Source organism: Natator depressus, chromosome 7, assembly GCF_965152275.1.
Source record: "Natator depressus isolate rNatDep1 chromosome 7, rNatDep2.hap1, whole genome shotgun sequence".
Classification (NCBI taxonomy): domain Eukaryota; kingdom Metazoa; phylum Chordata; order Testudines; family Cheloniidae; genus Natator; species Natator depressus.
The window spans coordinates 100,475,728-100,492,269 of NC_134240.1; the positions used below are offsets into that span (position 1 = coordinate 100,475,728).

Sequence of the window (16,542 nt, forward strand, 5' to 3'; positions counted from 1 at the left end):
CAGCCAGGCGATTTGCCTCAACCTCCCACCCTGCCATAAACGTCTCCTCCTTACTCTCACAGATAATGTGGAGCGCACAGCAAGCAGTAATAACAGTGGGAATATTGGTTTCGCTGAGGTCTAAGCGAGTCAGTAAACTGCGCCAGCACACCTTTAAACGTCCAAATGCACATTCTACCACCATTCTTGCTCAGCCTGTAGTTGAACAGCTCCTGACTACTGTCCAGGCTGCCTGTGTACGGCTTCATGAGCCATGCATTAAGGGGTAGGCTGGGTCCCCAAGGATACATATAGGCATTTCAACATCCCCAACAGTTATTTTCTGGTCTGGGAATAAAGTACCTTCCTGCAGCTTTTGAAACAGACCAGAGTTCCTGAAGATGCGAGCGTCATGTACCTTTTCTGGCCATCCCACGTTGATGTTGGTGAAACATCCCTTGTGATCCACCAGAGCTTGCAGCACTATTGAAAAGTACCCCTTGCGGTTTATGTACTCGCCGGCTTGGTGCTCCAGTGCCAAGATAGGGATATGAGTTCTGTCTATGGCCCCACCACAGTTAGGGAATCCCATTGCAGCAAAGCCATCCACTATGACCTGCACATTTCCCAGGGTCACTACCCTTGACATCAGCAGATCTTTGATTGCATGGGTACTTGCATCACAGCAGCCCCCACAGCAGATTTGCCCACTCCAAATTGATTCCCAACTGACTGGTAGCTGTGTGGCGTTGCAAGCTTCCACAGGGCTATCGCCACTCGCTTCTCAACTGTGAGGGCTGCTCTCATCTTGGTATTCATGCGCTTCAGGGCAGGGGAAAGCAAGTCACAAAGTTCCATGAAAGTGCCCTTACGCATGCGAAAGTTTCGCAGCCACTGGGAATTGTCCCAGACCTGCAACACTATGCGGTCCCACCAGTCTGTGCTTGTTTCCCGAGCCCAGAATCGGCGTTCCACAGCATGAACCTGCCCCATTAGCACCATGATGCATGCATTGGCAGGGCCCATGCTTTGAGAGAAATCTGTGTCCATGTCCTGATCACTCACGTGACCACGCTGACGTCGCCTCCTCGCCCGGTATCGCTCTGCCAGGTTCTGGTGCTGCATATACTGCTGGATAATGCGTGTGGTGTTTAATGTGCTCCTAATTGCTAAAGTGAGCTGAGCGGCCTCCATGCTTGCCTTGGTATGGCGTCCGCACAGAAAAAAGGCGCGGAACGATTGTCTGCCGTTGCTCTGATGGAGGGATGGGCGACTGACGACATGGCTTACAGGGTTGGCTTACAGGGAATTAAAATCAACAAAGGGGGTGGCTTTACATCAATGAGTATTTCAGGCAGGACTTCACAGAGGGTTCCAATAAGAAATGGTGCACCTAAGTAATTATTCTTATTGGAACAAGCAGGTTGGTCTGGCCTCTGATTGATACATGGCTAGATTTACCTCGCTGCACCTTCTCTGTGAGTGACTGCAGTGTGACCTAGAGGAATGAGTCCCCTAGATGGGGGGTGGGGAAGCAAATGAGTACAAAACAAATCTGGTCTATTTCTTGTTTTGATCCACTCCATCTATCTTTTACATCTTTGGCTGGCAGCGGACAGTGCAGTAGGACTGCTAGCCATCCTCATCTCTTGCCTGCCTGGCAGAAGATGGTACAGTAGGACTGCTAGCAATCCGTATCGCCTGCCTGCTCACCATAAGACGGTTCAATAGGACTGATTGCAGGACTAAAAAGAATGACCTGGTCAAGTCACTTCTAATGTAGTCCCTGCACCCATGTCTGCCCAGGCACTCCTGGTCGACGTGGCCAGGAGCACCTCGGACATGACGATGACGGCTACCAGTCCTATTGCACCATCCGCTGCCACAAGACAAGGGGTTGCTGCTGCTGTGTAGCAATGCAGTAACACGTCTGCCAGCACCCGGGAGACATACGGTGACGGTTACCTGAGCGGGCTCCATGCTTGCCGTGGTATGGCATCTGCACAAGTAACTCAAGAAAAAGGGTGTGAAACGATTGTCTGCTGCTGCTTTCACGGAGGGAGGGAGGGAACGGGGGCCTGACGATATGTACCCAGAACCACCCGCGACAATGTTTTAGCCCCATCAGGCATTGGGATCTCAACCCAGAATTCCAATGGGCAGCGGAGACAGCGGGAACTGTGGGATAGCTACCCACAGTGCAACACTCCAGAAGTCGACGCTTGCCTCGGTACTGTGGAAGCACTCCGCCGAGTTAATGCACTTAAAGCATTTTCTGTGGGGACACACACACTCGAATATATAAAAACAACTTCTAAAAAACCGACTTCTATAAATTCGACCTAATTTCGTAGTGTAGACATACCCTCGGGGATAATCAACCAATGAAATTAGTGAAGTTTGTGCACCACACCCAAGTCAACAGCCAGATTAAAAGGGGGTAATCTGAGGACTCCAGATATCACCAGAGTTGTCCTACCACAAACTGCTGATGTAAACTGGCATAGTTCCATTGACTTGAGTAGACAATTTACACCACCTGAGGATCTTACCCATTGGCTTCCTTCCCCTCTTAAGCATGTGGAAATCACTGCATAATCTTTCCCAAAAAGGGGAAATTAGAGAGAGGTGATATTTATTATTTGTATCAAGGTAATGCCTGGGAGCACCACTCATAGAGCAGACACAGAATAAAGAGATGATCTCTGCCCTGAAGAGCTTACATGCTAATTACAAATTGTCAAATTTCCTTCAACACGTTTTAGAATAATACATTCTGTGGATGAAGGGAAAGCAGTGGACGTGTTGTTCCTTGACTTTAGCAAAGCTTTTGACACTGTCTCCCACAGTATTCTTGCCAGCAAGTTAAAGAAGCATGGGCTGGATAAACTGCAGTTGTATTTTCCCACTCACAAGACTGAATGAAGCTCAGGTGCAAGCATGTATTCGAATGTTTTATTCCTCAGGCAACTGTAATCGACACATATCCTCTCATCACTAGGGCTAGTGGTTTGTATTGTTTACTAACTAATCCAGGAAGAAACAGCGTTTTGGTTTGTTTTAAAAAGTACTGTCCAGTCACTTGGAATAGAACATTGCCATGATAATCACCAAACCAGAAGAAAGGGAAGATGGAGAATGTTATGCAGATCATAAATAATAGGAATGATTACAAAATTTTAAAAAAGCAGAGAAGAAATAAGTCTTACCTGCAATGCACAGTAATGGGATGGTTTCCTGTCTGCTGCTGCTGTTTTTGGACAGCTGCAATGAGGTCAATCATTCCTTTTCCTTCAGCAGGAATTCCAATTTCAGGCCATCCATGAAAATGAAATTGTCGGACAAGTCTACTCTGCTTCTCCTGATAATTCAAAAGTGTGGCAGGAACAGATTTAATGCAGTTAAAAGGGCAAGGACACTTTTTTTTACTTTTAACATTTCTTATAAAAAAATTGTAACATGATATAGGTGCCATTTTCAACCTGGTGCATGATAAATTAATCAAGCAGCTCAGGTAGTTCCATCTCTTAATGCCTTGTGTAGTATACTGAAAATTTACCCTATAACTTCCCCTTTGATTTGCACAACTGTTTCATCTAGCTCGTTCTAACGGCATATTTTAGAGACTATTAATTTCAAATATGAAAATCAATGGCTTAGGGTTTTCATCACTCTTAAGGCTGTACTCAAAATGTCAGTGAAAACATCAAGCTCACAAACTGAGAACCTTTTAGTAGTCTAAACCCTTTTATTCAGTTTTGTCCAACTTTATTTGTTATGTGAAAAATTAACCACCTTTGCCCCAGAGATGTTGATTATTTAAGCATTCTTACAGAAAGGGTATAGATGGGTTTTTATTTCATTACAGTTTTCTATTATGACTTCTCACCATTGCATGATTATTCCAAATATAAGTACTATGAGCCAGGTCTGACGGAGTGCTACAAGGGTGCACAAGAAGAGGGAGCACGCAAACTACTGTCACAACTGCACACTCATAGACCTTGGTGTGAAAGAAGCAAGGTAACGCAGGAAAAATACAGGGCAATCGAAAACGGATAATTCTGTAGAATATTATAGTCTCTTTGTATTGATTTGAATAATACTCAGAGAAATATTATTCCATTTCAAGTGGCACTACTCATTTGTTCAGTATCTGTTGACTAAAATTTAGGGCTAGATTGTGCTTCCTGTCTGGATAGACTGTGTGGGCATACATGGAGAAGCTGGAAAGAGCTTCTTGCCTCCTTGATACAGAGGCCAGACTCCATTGTTGTCCTTATGTTCCCCTGGGCACAGGGGCTAGTCCTAGCTAACCAACAAGCCACCTCAAAAGATGGGGTTATAACCGGCCAGGCTTGGAAAAATGTGGCCTCTGCACCCTCTTGGACCTTAACTACACTAAGATTTCCCACTGTTGCACTATTACTGGTAACAATGGTGGGAGCTCAAATCATCCACCCTTCCTCAAAAGTAAATGTAGGTGACATATAGGTAAAAACATCAGCGGCTTGTCTACACTAGAATTTCCAAGGTTGCCACCACAGGTAGGTAGTAGTGCACCAGTGGGACATTTTTAAAAAAAGCTCAGGGCAGGAAAATCCTTCCTATTTGGCGCACTTAATCATATTTGTGCAAATGGTTTGTCCCATTCTCCTCCTCCTCAGCTGTGTGTGCAGTAGGATGTTCTAGAATGCACTGCCTCAAATGTTGCCGCTGCTGCTGCTTTGTGTGTTTGTTCTCTGGGTACTCTATCCTCTGCACAGGCATTATGGGTTAGTCATGCGGATATACCCAGATTGCACGGACATTAACACTCTTAGGCAGCATGGTAAGTGCAGATGCAGAGCATGAAAGTGATGGCGAAAGAGCTGCTGTGTGAACACAAATTGAATTGTGTTATTTGTGCTTCTAATGCAGGGGCAGGCAAACTTTTTGGCCTGTGGGCCACACTGCAGTTCTGAAATTGTATGGCGGGCCAGTTAGGGGAGGCTGTGCCTCTCCAAACAGCCATGTGTGGCCTGGCCCCCGCCCCCATCCGACTTCCCCTGCTTCTTACCCCCTGATGGCCCCCCCGGGAATCCTGCCCCATCCAACCACCCCGCCCCTTAATGGCCCCCCTGGGACTTCTGCCCCCTGCCCGCCCCCCGCCGCCCCATCGAAACCCCTCTCTACCTTCCTGACTGTCCCCCCTGAGATCCCTGTCCCCATTCAACCCCCCTGTTCCCTGTCTTCTGACCGCCACCTATCCACACTCCCACCCCCTGACCACCACCCCGAACTCCCCTGCCCTCTATCCAATCCCCCCTGCTCCCTGCTCCCTTATTGCGCTGCCTGGAGCATCGTTGGCTAGCAGCGCTACAGCCGCACCACCCAGAGCACCAGGGCAGGCAGCCATGCCACGCAGCTGGAGCCAGCCAAGCCACCGCGCAGCACAGAGCTCCGGGTCAGGCTGCGGCTCTGCAGCTGCGCTGCCGCCCAGAGCATTGCACTGGTGGTGCGGCGCGCTGAGGCTGCAGGGAAGGGGGACCAGCAGGGGAGGGACCGGGGGTTAGCCTCCTGGGCCAGGAGCTCAGGGGCCGGGCAGAAGGGTCCCACAGGCCAGATGTGGCCTGCGGGCCGTAGTTTGCCCACCTCTGTTCTAATGGTTTACAATATCACAGTAAGAAGTCAAAGCATGCCAGGGCGTTTGTGTAGCAGCATGCCTATAACAATTCCTTAGTATATTTCATAAGCTCATTGCTTTGGCTTAGTTCCTTTTGTCTCGTGCGTGTGTGTGTCCGCGCATAAACTTTAGTCATAGTCATACTCTTAGTTTTACTGCGGGAAAACTAAGAATTTTCAAAAAACAACGATGCAATCATTTACCAAACAAATGATGACGTTTGTAGTGATATTCATAACCCTGTGATATCCTAGGTCTTGAACCAAGGCCTGGGAGTCCCCAGACAGCCACTCAATGTCTGCTGAAATCTGGTGGGCCGAGAAGCTAGTAGGCCAATAGCCTCAGCCAAGGTACTATCCATGGGAACCCTGACTGGAGGATCACCCTGCTCCACAGATTAGTCCGACAATGCCATTTAAGCCAGAAGGAGGCACAGGAAGAATGTCTGAGCAACAAGGTGATTTCCTGTTGTAGCTGCACAGGACCCTGCTTGTGCCTGCCTCTTGCACCAACCCTGTTCCTGATTCCTACTCTGCTTCTGGCTCCTGCCTCATCTCGCCTTTGCTCCTGTTTCCACCATGCTCCTTCTCTGTGCTTGATCCTTGCCTCTCCTTCAGTTATGCCTTGACTCCAATCATCAGTTAGCAGTCATGGCTCTGACCCGGACTTCGATTTCTGACCCCGGTTTGACCTTTGGCTCAGGCATTTGATCTCTGATCCTCACCATCAATTCCTGATTCTGACTCTGGCTTGACCCCTGGATCTGGTAACTAGTAGTTGACTCTTGTGTGGACCCTTGGCTTGTTCCCCAACCTGGATGCCTGCTCTGCTCACTAGACCTGACTCCTGCTCTGACGACTAGGCCAGACCACCTACATCCTGGTCCATAACAACCACACAAGTTTCAAGAATGGCCCTGAGAGTATCACTCAGACTCATAGATATTAATGTCAGAAGGGACCATTATAATCATCTAGTCTGACCTCCTGCACAATACAGGTCACAGAATCTCACCCACCCACTCCTGCAATAAACCTCTCACCTATGTCTGAGTTACTGAAGTCCTCAAATCATGGTTTAAAGATTCCTTCGATTACAGGATCCTACTTGTCTGGAAACATGATTCAGTTGATGGTGGGCAGACGTATTTGCGTTATAAAGAGATTTCATTATAATTTAATACATTTGGGCAAATTTTCAGCAACATGCATGTGCATTTTTTTACAACAATTCCCAACAACAATCAAAAGAACTGCATTGTTTAGCATAAAATAAAACCACCACGTTAAAAGAGGGAATGTTGAATTGGCCAGAATTTCCATTTGATTAATGTGATGTGACTCCTTAAACATAAACTGTTTTATATAAGTACTTTCTCCTAATTAATAAAAGGCTAGATGACAGTTAGCTGATATAAAACACACATTATTTCTCACAAAACCTATGTAATGTATTGTCTTGGCTTGCCACAAGACACAAAAAACACACGTTCATAAATCTATGGTTTATCATGGTTATAAATAGTTAAAAGTGTCGGAAACACTGTACTTTCAAGACAATACCTGATTGAATGAGATTATGAAGTCCCTTATGCTTATGGCATCCAAAAGACTGTCATTCTTTATCTCTATATTTATCTCTCCATGAGTTACAGAGCCCTCTGATGGCCAGTACTGAAAACATTTTTCCTGTAAAATTGAAACAGAATAGTAAATGTTCCTTGCAACATTCTTCTGCTAATCTCTAAACTGTCATGCACATCTTACAAGGTCATGCACAGCATTTTAGACTTGTTCTACAGAACTTCTGCAGTGAAATGCCTAATCAGTGTCTTGCCTAGACCAGCTATTGCATAAACCCCTTGCAGTATTTAAGATATTAGTAGTAAGTTAATTCAGCACTTCACGGTGTTAGAAAACAAGCCAATATACAAAATATAGGTGATAACTATGCTGGATTTGGGACAAAGGGGAAAAAAACAATTATTAATGATGTTAATGTATGAAAACACCGGTAGAAGTAAAAATGGGGAATTAATGCCCTCCCCCCAAAACGAAAGACAAACAAACCTGGGACTAAGTCCAAAAACCAACTCTTCAGATCAGTCATGCCATTGTGTGAGATACTATACAAAGGTTGCTTGTGCAACCATAAGACATCCCCCTTGTGCACATGACATTATGATATAGTCTTTAACTCCATGATCCCTTACTATTTTTTTCCACAGGACCCTTGCCTCGTTCAATGCACAGGATGGACAGTGCTCAGGGAATAAAAGTAATTCAGTTTTTCTTTTTATCCCTATCATTCAGTGTGACCTCCTGCCTTATTTACTGCATGCTATCCAAACCCTGCACTGAATACATAATTATTCATTTCTTCTATCTTTTCTAGGGCACTCATCACCATAATATCTGAGTGGCTCACAAATATTAATGAATTTCATACCACATCTCCCCTCTGAGATAACAAAACATTATTTGCCTCATTTTACAAATGGAGAAAACGGAGACAAAAAAACTTGCCAGTGGCACACAGTGAATCAGTGACAGAGATAGGATGCAGGACTTTCTGGCTCCCAGCCCTGTACAGATTCCTCCAAACCACATTGCCTTATTACAAGAAGTGTTGTGCATCCACATCAAGCATATACTTTATGTGCAGTTGTAATGCTCCATACTTTTGCAAAACAGGCCGAGGTACGTCAAGTTCGACAACCAGAAAATGAGGAACACTGCCAAATTGAGGTTTAAATTACTTGCCCAGTATTGCATTGGAAAACTATGGCAGAGGCAGGGATAGCAGTGAGTTCTCCTCTATGGCATTCACCTGCCTTAACCACAAGAGCATCCTTTTTCTTCCTGCAGTCTCCTGCCTTGTTTGCTAAATACCTTCCAATTTCTACAGCAAACAAGGTAGGAATCCTACAAACAGCCACATTCACTACATAACCCTGATTCATATCCTGAGCACCGTTGTCCTGAAATAGGCAGGAGTCCATTTGAAACTACTACTGGTTTTACTATATGATCACATAATTAAATTCATATGTACAAGAGGACCAAATTAAAAGCTTGCACAGACAACTGTAATTCTTGCATTACCTAACTTTGTTCTTGACTTTTCAAACTAAATAACATTCTTTTAATTTTTTGTATGTAGTTTCCTATGATTTTTTAAAAAGTAAAAAGGTAAAACCAAATTTTACTATGTACTACCGTAACAAATGCCCCATCATGCACCATCCTCAGGGTTTGAACCCTGAACCTTCAGCACTGAAGCACAGCTTGTACTACAGGACTCACTTCATTAGCTGATCAGAAGAAAAGGGTGTTATCCTAGAGGGAAGAAAAGAGCCACTAGAGGAAGGGTTCAGGGTGACTAGGTGGAACCTGGCTCAGTTCTCGTCTCCCTCAACGAGGTGGGGAGAGCTGCTGCCCACATGGTCTCCAACAGGGATGGGTTGATGAGCCTTTGGGTCCATTTACTGGTGGGATGGGGAGAGGATTTGTCAGGGAAGCCTCACCCAACTTTCCCCACAATCCACTTCAGCTGTATGGCAGCAGCCAGAATGTATACTTCTGGAGTTCCTATTCTAGTGTCTATCTTGACATGAGTAAGGCTTTTGATACTGTCTCGCATGACCCTCTCAACAAACTAGGGAAATACAACCTAGATGGAGCTACTATAATGTGGATGCATAACGGGTTGGAAAACCGTTCCCAGAAAGTAGTTATCAGTGGTCCACAGTCAAGCTGGAAGGGCATATCAAGAGGGGTCCCACGGGGATCAGTTCTGGGTCTGGTTCTTATCTATATCTTCATCAGTGATTTAGATAATGGCATAGACAGTATACTTTTAAAGTTTGCAGGTGATATCAAGCTAGGAGGGGTTGCAAGTGCTTTAGAGGATAGGATTAAAATTGAAAATTTTCTAGACAACCTGGAGAAACAGTCTGAAGTAAATAGTCTGAAATTCAATAAGGACAAACGCAAAGTACTCCACTTAGGAAGGAACAGTCAATTGCATACATACAAAATGGGAAATGACTGCCTAGAAAGGAGTACTGCAGAAAAGGATCTAGGGGTCACAGTGGATCACAAGCTAAATATGAGTCAACAGTGTAACACTGTTGCAAAAAAAGCACACATCATTCTGGGATGTATTAGCAGGAGTGTTGTAAGCAAGACATGAGAATTCTTTCACTCAACTCCACACTGATTAGACCTCAACTGGAGTACTGTGTCCAGTTCCGGGTGCCACATTTCAGGAAAGATGTGGACAGTTGGAGAAAGTCCAGAGAAGAGCAACAAAAATGATTAAAGGTCTAGAAAAAATGACTATCGGGGAAGATTGAAAAAACTGGGTGTTTATATTCTGGAGAAGAGACGACATAGGAGATACGATAACAGTTTTCAAATACATAAAAGGGTGTCACAAGGAGGAGGGAGAAAAATTGTTCTCCTAAACCTTGGAGGATAGGACAAGAAGCAATGGACTTAAATTGCAGCAAGAGTGGTTTAGATTTTTAAGAGCAGGTTAGACAAACACCTGTCAGGGATGGTCTAGATAATACTTAGTCCTGCCATTAGTGCAGGGGACTGGACTAGATGACTTCTCTAAGTCCTTTCCAGTCCTACAATTCTGTGATTCTATGATGGTTTTGAATGTTGCTTAAATTTTGCTGACAATTCAAGCAACAGAAGTGGCAATGTTCCAAAGCATATATATCTCAGCTAAACCTGAGTGGAATTTCATGAGACAAAGAAAAGGCACTTCTCTAGTCCAAGGTCTTCCCCCCTGCCATATTTTAAAGGCCTGCTGCAAACAGTGGAAGAGTTAGCACTTCTCTAAAAAAGGCAGCCAGAATATTTTATAATGAAGTGTTATGCAACCTAAATATAAGGGTGTGATGAAGTAGGGAATTTTCTTACTGTTTTGTATAAATATTGTGTGTGCCTCAGTTTCCCCTATGTTCTGCATGTTTAATCAGGTGGTGGGGAAGAGAGCTTATTGTTGCAGAGGACCCGGTGTGACATTGCCTAGCCGCCTGGACCCCAGACAACAGCCTGGACACTTTGGAACTTAACAACTGCTGATCCAAAGGCCCTCCCCAGCTTGGAAGCCAGCTGGTTTTGGCCAGTGGAAGAACAAAGGGCTGAAGAGAGCGAGCTCAGGTGATCTGTTTGCCTAGGAAAGAAGACAAAGGAGGGGCTTTTGGGAAGTGCTATAGTGTGGTCAGCAGGAAGGAGGATCGATTCCAAACTGGGAACAAAGAGGGGTCTGAGCCCACTTGGACTGGGGACAGACCCAGTTGGACTGTGCTGTAACTTTCTATTCTTGAGGCTATCACAGAATCATCAGGGACATACAGAGCCAAGAAAGAGCCCTGGATCATAAGGTCACTACCTGCGCTAAATATAACAACAACAAAAGTTTGTGCAATACATTTTCACGAATTTTTAGTCCCCTGAATAAGACATTCTATTGTACTTGATGTCTATGAACATAGCTGTACGTTAAATGGACAAAATCTAGCATGCACAGGCCCTTTGCTTTTACCTGTAGGATGGTCAGCCCACGGGGGCAATGGGCACAGAATAATCAACGCAGGGAGATTCAAGGCAGGGAAGGAAAAAGGATGTATTAACAGAAAGAGCTTGGACCTTATAATTACAAACTTTGCACAACCAAATCATACCTGCTCCCTTTCTTGAACTTCTGTAAGCATAACAATCGTGTGACATTTCCACTCCCACACCATTCGCCAGAAGTCTTCCACTGTATGAGGAAGTGGTCCTTGGGTTGCAATGAAATAATCCTTCTGGCGATAGCCCTTCACAGAAAGATAGAAGATAGCTCATCACTGATACAGTTTTGAATGCAGAAACTTTTTTCCCCCCCGTATTTTAAATTCTGACCCACTCTTATCAGTATCTCCTAGTTACCTAGAAATACTGCATCATCATTTATTCTGAAGCCCGAGTGACATTTATTAATACTTAGGGCCAGATTCTGTCATCTTCACTCATGTTAGTACTCCACAACTAGTCACACTGATTTCAGTGGGGCTACTTTCAGAGTAAGATATTACTCACCATGAGTAAATGTGACAGAATCAAGCCCTAAATCAGTGGTTTTCAAACTTCTGTATTGGTGACCCCTTTCATGCAGCAAGCCTCTGAGCGTGACCTCCCCGCCTTATAAATTAAAAATGGGAGAGTTTAATTTAATTTAATGGGAGCTCAGGGCTGTCAGCCCCACGAAGCTGACAGCTCTCTACCCCCATGTAACCATCTTGTGACCCCCGAGGGATCCTGCCCTAAATAATCTGCTTTTCTAAAGATAATATAAAAACAATATTAGTCAAATTGTATGCAACAAAACAAACCATTCTGTCAGCAAGAGAATTATATGCTATTGTATCAAACAGAAACTTTCTGTATGGGCAAGTATAGATTAAATGGTACATAGAAACACATGTTCCAGTTTTCTTGTTGGAGTTTTCCATATGCAATACATTGTTTAGTTTGGTTGTAAAAATTGTTTTCACAGCTGAAAAGCACTCAGGTTAAAACAATCTTGGAGAAAATTCCAAAACCTGAATGCAGAAGCAAATATACAAATATGAAAAAGCCTTAGAAGACCTAGAAATTGCTTTGTTATGCATATTTGCATACTATTAGCTGTATTTTAAGTAGTGATGACAGAACCCTATTATGATACTTTATGTTCATTTCATTTTCAGCTGATATTGTACAGTTATAGCCAAAATCTCAAAGGGGCTTCAAAACAGCTCCAAATTTGTGCCCATGATCTCACACAATCATTATCATCAGCAAAAACTGAAATTAAGGTATTATTAAAATTAATAATCACACATTTGATATAAATAAATAGACATTTTAGTTACTTTCTTCATGATCCCTGGAAAGTGGGAAACCTTAGAATCCATTTTTAGACACGGGTGAAAAAATATAAAAATATCTTAAAATATGTTGTTAAAATTACACATGACTTTGAAAAACTATGCTTAAAATAGTCTAAATTAATACTGCATAAGCATTATGACAAAAACGTTCTGAAAGCATTAAATGGCTTTTTACCTTGGCAAGTTAACGTTGCTAGCACTGCAGAATGACTTACCAGATTTATAGTTACATCTGGAAAGCAATATCTTAAGACAGGTGGTTAGTACCCCTGGGTAGGATAACTTTTTTACCTCACTGTACATACTACTCTTGATGAATTTGGACGCTAACTATATATGAACTATATTAAAATGTATAAGGAAATGAAAACTCCCTTCAATTCTAAGACCGCTTTCACCTCTCCCCACCCCTCCAAAAGACCCTACTGCTTTCTTAATAAACACTGATTTGCTTTTATTTCAGAAAAAGAGCAACTGTGTTTGAAAAAGAAAGTAGAGGAGGCAACTTTAGATTAGGAAGGTGATCAGCTACCTAAGTCATCATTACACAGATCCACCAGTTAGTTTAAATATACCACTATTTCTGACTAAACTTTAATCATCTTACAACGTTACTTTAAGAAATACACCATTAGAAAAGTTTCAGAGTAACAGCCGTGTTAGTCTGTATTCGCAAAAAGAAAAAGGAGTACTTGTGGCACCTTAGAGACTAACCAATTTATTTGAGCATAAGCTTTCGTGAGCTACAGCATCCGATGAAGTGAGCTGTAGCTCACGAAAGCTTATGCTCAAATAAATTGGTTAGTCTCTAAGGTGCCACAAGTCCTCCTTTTCTTTTTACCATTAGAAAAAATATTGAGAGAAAAAATATTAGCAAAGTCTAAGATGAGTGAGGATGGATACTTAATTCCCCTTGCCACTAGAGATACATTCCTCCAAGTTAGGGTGGGTGTACATTGGTGGACAGAGTGGGGAATCTTGCATTTGAGTTACAATGTGGGAAATCACTTGCTGCCTGTACTGTACTGGTTATGTGGATGAATAGAGGACCTAAATCTCTAGAGCTGTCAATTTGACACCTTTCAAGAGCATTAAATTAGCTAAAAATGTAATTGTGGAAAAATTGTCAAAAATGTTTCAAATGTTTCATATGCTTCTGTTGCATTTAATATAATTCTCTACATAGCTGGAAGGCAGAGAGAGTCTGCAAAGTAGTATAATCTTCTGTCAGAATGCCAAGTTAACATAGGCTGTTTCGTGCTGCTAGTGAATATATCTAAAAGGTGGTAAAATAAAGCAGATATTGATATTCAGGAAGGACTACTATTAAATTTCACTATGAACTCTGTTTAAACTAGCAAGTTGAAATATTCTGTTTTATTATGTGAAATCTATCTAAAAATGTTCTCACGCTATTGCCAGGTGGAACTGATGAAATGACATATTTGAGCCTCACCAGAAATATGGAAAAAGCAAATACTCATACTCATGAATATCTAAATACAAAGCAATTTTTTTCATTATTGCTTTTATAGAACCATGTAATTATGAGATCACATTTTCAGCATTGGGGTTTTTTTTTTTTCATATAGAGCGTACGGATAATCATGTTTAAAGCAATGTTAAATTGAGTGCTGTTCAAAGATAAAGTTAAAATGGGAGAGCACAGTTCCAAACTGGACCACTGGGGAAGCTGTTCATTGTAGCTCCCATCTTGCAGACCAGCAGCACCATTTTGGGAAATACATGTTAGGTGGGAACAGGGAAGTTGGCTCTTGAAGGAAAAATGAGAGAGCAATGTGCAGTGGCTAGGTACAGCTGGGACATGGGAGGACAGGGCTTTACCCTTTACTGGGTCAACTCTTCAACAGTCAGAGAAGCCCAATCCAAAAAGGACCAGGACAAAATAAGATAGGGAATAGCTCCTAACAGAGACAACAGCCCTGCTTAGGGAAGATAAAGATGCAAGAGAAGTGGCTTTGAAAGTTTCATTCACACTGCAACAAAGTTTAGTTCAGCTTCTCAAACGAGTATTTATGTTCCAGTATATTCCTCCCATCTGTCCAGAGTGCAACACTTCCTTCATTTTAAATCACTGAGGACAGGTTTTAACAGGATTTAGCCAAAATGGCTTCAGAAAAAGTGAAGGTTTTAGGTTTCCAAATACACATTTTTATTTCTATTTTTAAACACTTGGGAGGTGCTCAGGTATGACGCAGATAGGGGGCTTTTAAGTACCAGCTGGACGGACAGACAAACTGACCTTCATAACATAAATAGTAGCTTCTTTATTAATTTATTTTTTTACGACAGACACTTAATAATCCATTTGCTTTGCTAGTTTTCAACCCATTAGAGTCATTTATATAAAACAAAGCACAAAAATATATTATTCTCCTTCTTAAACTGTATAACATAGGAAAACAAGGTACAATTGATGTGGTCATACCTCATAATAACTGCATGTCTCTCTCACGGGTACTTTAACACCAATTTAAATCACCAAGTCCCAATATACAAATTTCAACCCACTTCAAAGAGAAGACTGATTGGATCTGAGGCACCATCTGCGGAGCAAGGGCAGCAGCATCAACGTATTTTCCTTCTTGCTCTGTCCTGGTGGTTGCGGTGGCCAACACACATGATCACCAAGGGAAGCCAGGTTCTATGCCTAAGGGAAAGGATCCTAAGAAATTGGACCTCTTTGGACAGAAGGCATACTTATCAGGAGGCCTTCAACTTTGTGTAGCAAACCAGTGAGCCGTGCTGGGGCACTATGACTTTAATATATGGGATTCGTTGACTAAATTCAAGGAGCTGCTCCCCCAAGACTCCAGACAGGAGATTTCCTTCCTAATTGAAGAAGGAAGGACCACGGCTCAGGCCTCCCTGCAGACAGCCCTGGATGCTGCTGACTCCGTGCCAGATCAATGTCGACCTTGGTTACATTGCATAGGAGCTCTTGGCCGCAGTCCTTGGGGCTCCCTCAGGAAGTGCGACAGACTACCCAGGACCTCCCTTTCAAGGGATCCTCGCTTTTCTCAAAAAAGACATATGATAGGCTGCACGGCCTTAAGGATTCCAAGGTAACCTTGAAATCCCTGGGACTTTATGTACCAACAAGTTCAAGGAAGCAGAATAAGCTGCAGAAGATGAGCCGTTACTTCCCTCAGATTGCCAGGCAGGACCAGTGGAGAAGAAGGAGCAGGGGAAGGAGGAGAAGGAGCCCCAATCTTCCTCATCAGGCCCTACGCAGTCAGCTCCGAGGCATGCCAGGTCATCAAAGCACTCGTTTTCACAAGACACTCGAGGTTGACATCACAATCCCGTCTGCAATGGATCCAGCTGGCCCCCTTTTTTCCAGCTGTCTTTCTTATTTCCTGGATGCCTGGACCCATACCACCTCAGATTCTGAGTTCTCAGTACGACAGAACTAGGTTATACCAACCAATTCCTGTCCACCCCAGTGTCTCATCCCCGCCCCACGTCCCTCTTCAGACACCCTTCTCATACGCTTCTGTTGGAGCAAGATATCCAATCCCTCCTTCCAATGGGAGCCATGGAGGAAGTTCCCTTTCACTTTAGAGGAAAGGGGTTCTATTTCCGTGACTTCCTAATTCCGAAAGCCAAAAGGAGTCTCACACCCATGCTAGACCTGCGACGTCTCAACTGATATCTCAAGAACCTGATGTTCTGCATGGTTTCCTTTGTCCACCATTCCCTCACTGGATTCTGAGAATTGCTAAGCCGCCCTTGATCTAAAGGATACTTACTTCACACTTCGATCTTTCCCAAGGTTTGTAGTAAACCAAGGTCACTACCAGTTCATGGTTCTCCCATTCAGCCTGTAAGTCACCCTGTGGATTTTCACAAAGTGCATGGCAGTAGTATTGGCCTTCCTCAGAAAACAGGGAATCCACATATTCCCAGACCTTGACAATTGGCTGGTCAAGGGCCAGTCCAGAGC

The 16,542-nt window shown here is 43.4% G+C and overlaps 1 protein-coding gene across 5 annotated transcripts in view; it reads right to left on the reverse strand.

Annotated features, from left to right (window-relative positions):
• The window catches only part of PTPRE (protein tyrosine phosphatase receptor type E), a 251,991-nt gene that overhangs the window by 14,847 nt on the left and 220,602 nt on the right, over positions 1-16,542 (reverse strand). For all 5 annotated transcript variants that reach the window (XM_074959153.1, XM_074959154.1, XM_074959155.1 and 2 more), the window contains 3 exons: positions 11,346-11,480; positions 7,207-7,332; positions 3,189-3,340 (listed from right to left, as the gene is read on the reverse strand). In XM_074959153.1, the coding sequence (XP_074815254.1) occupies positions 3,189-3,340; positions 7,207-7,332; positions 11,346-11,480 (413 nt within the window). The remainder of the gene's footprint in view (positions 1-3,188; positions 3,341-7,206; positions 7,333-11,345; positions 11,481-16,542) is intronic.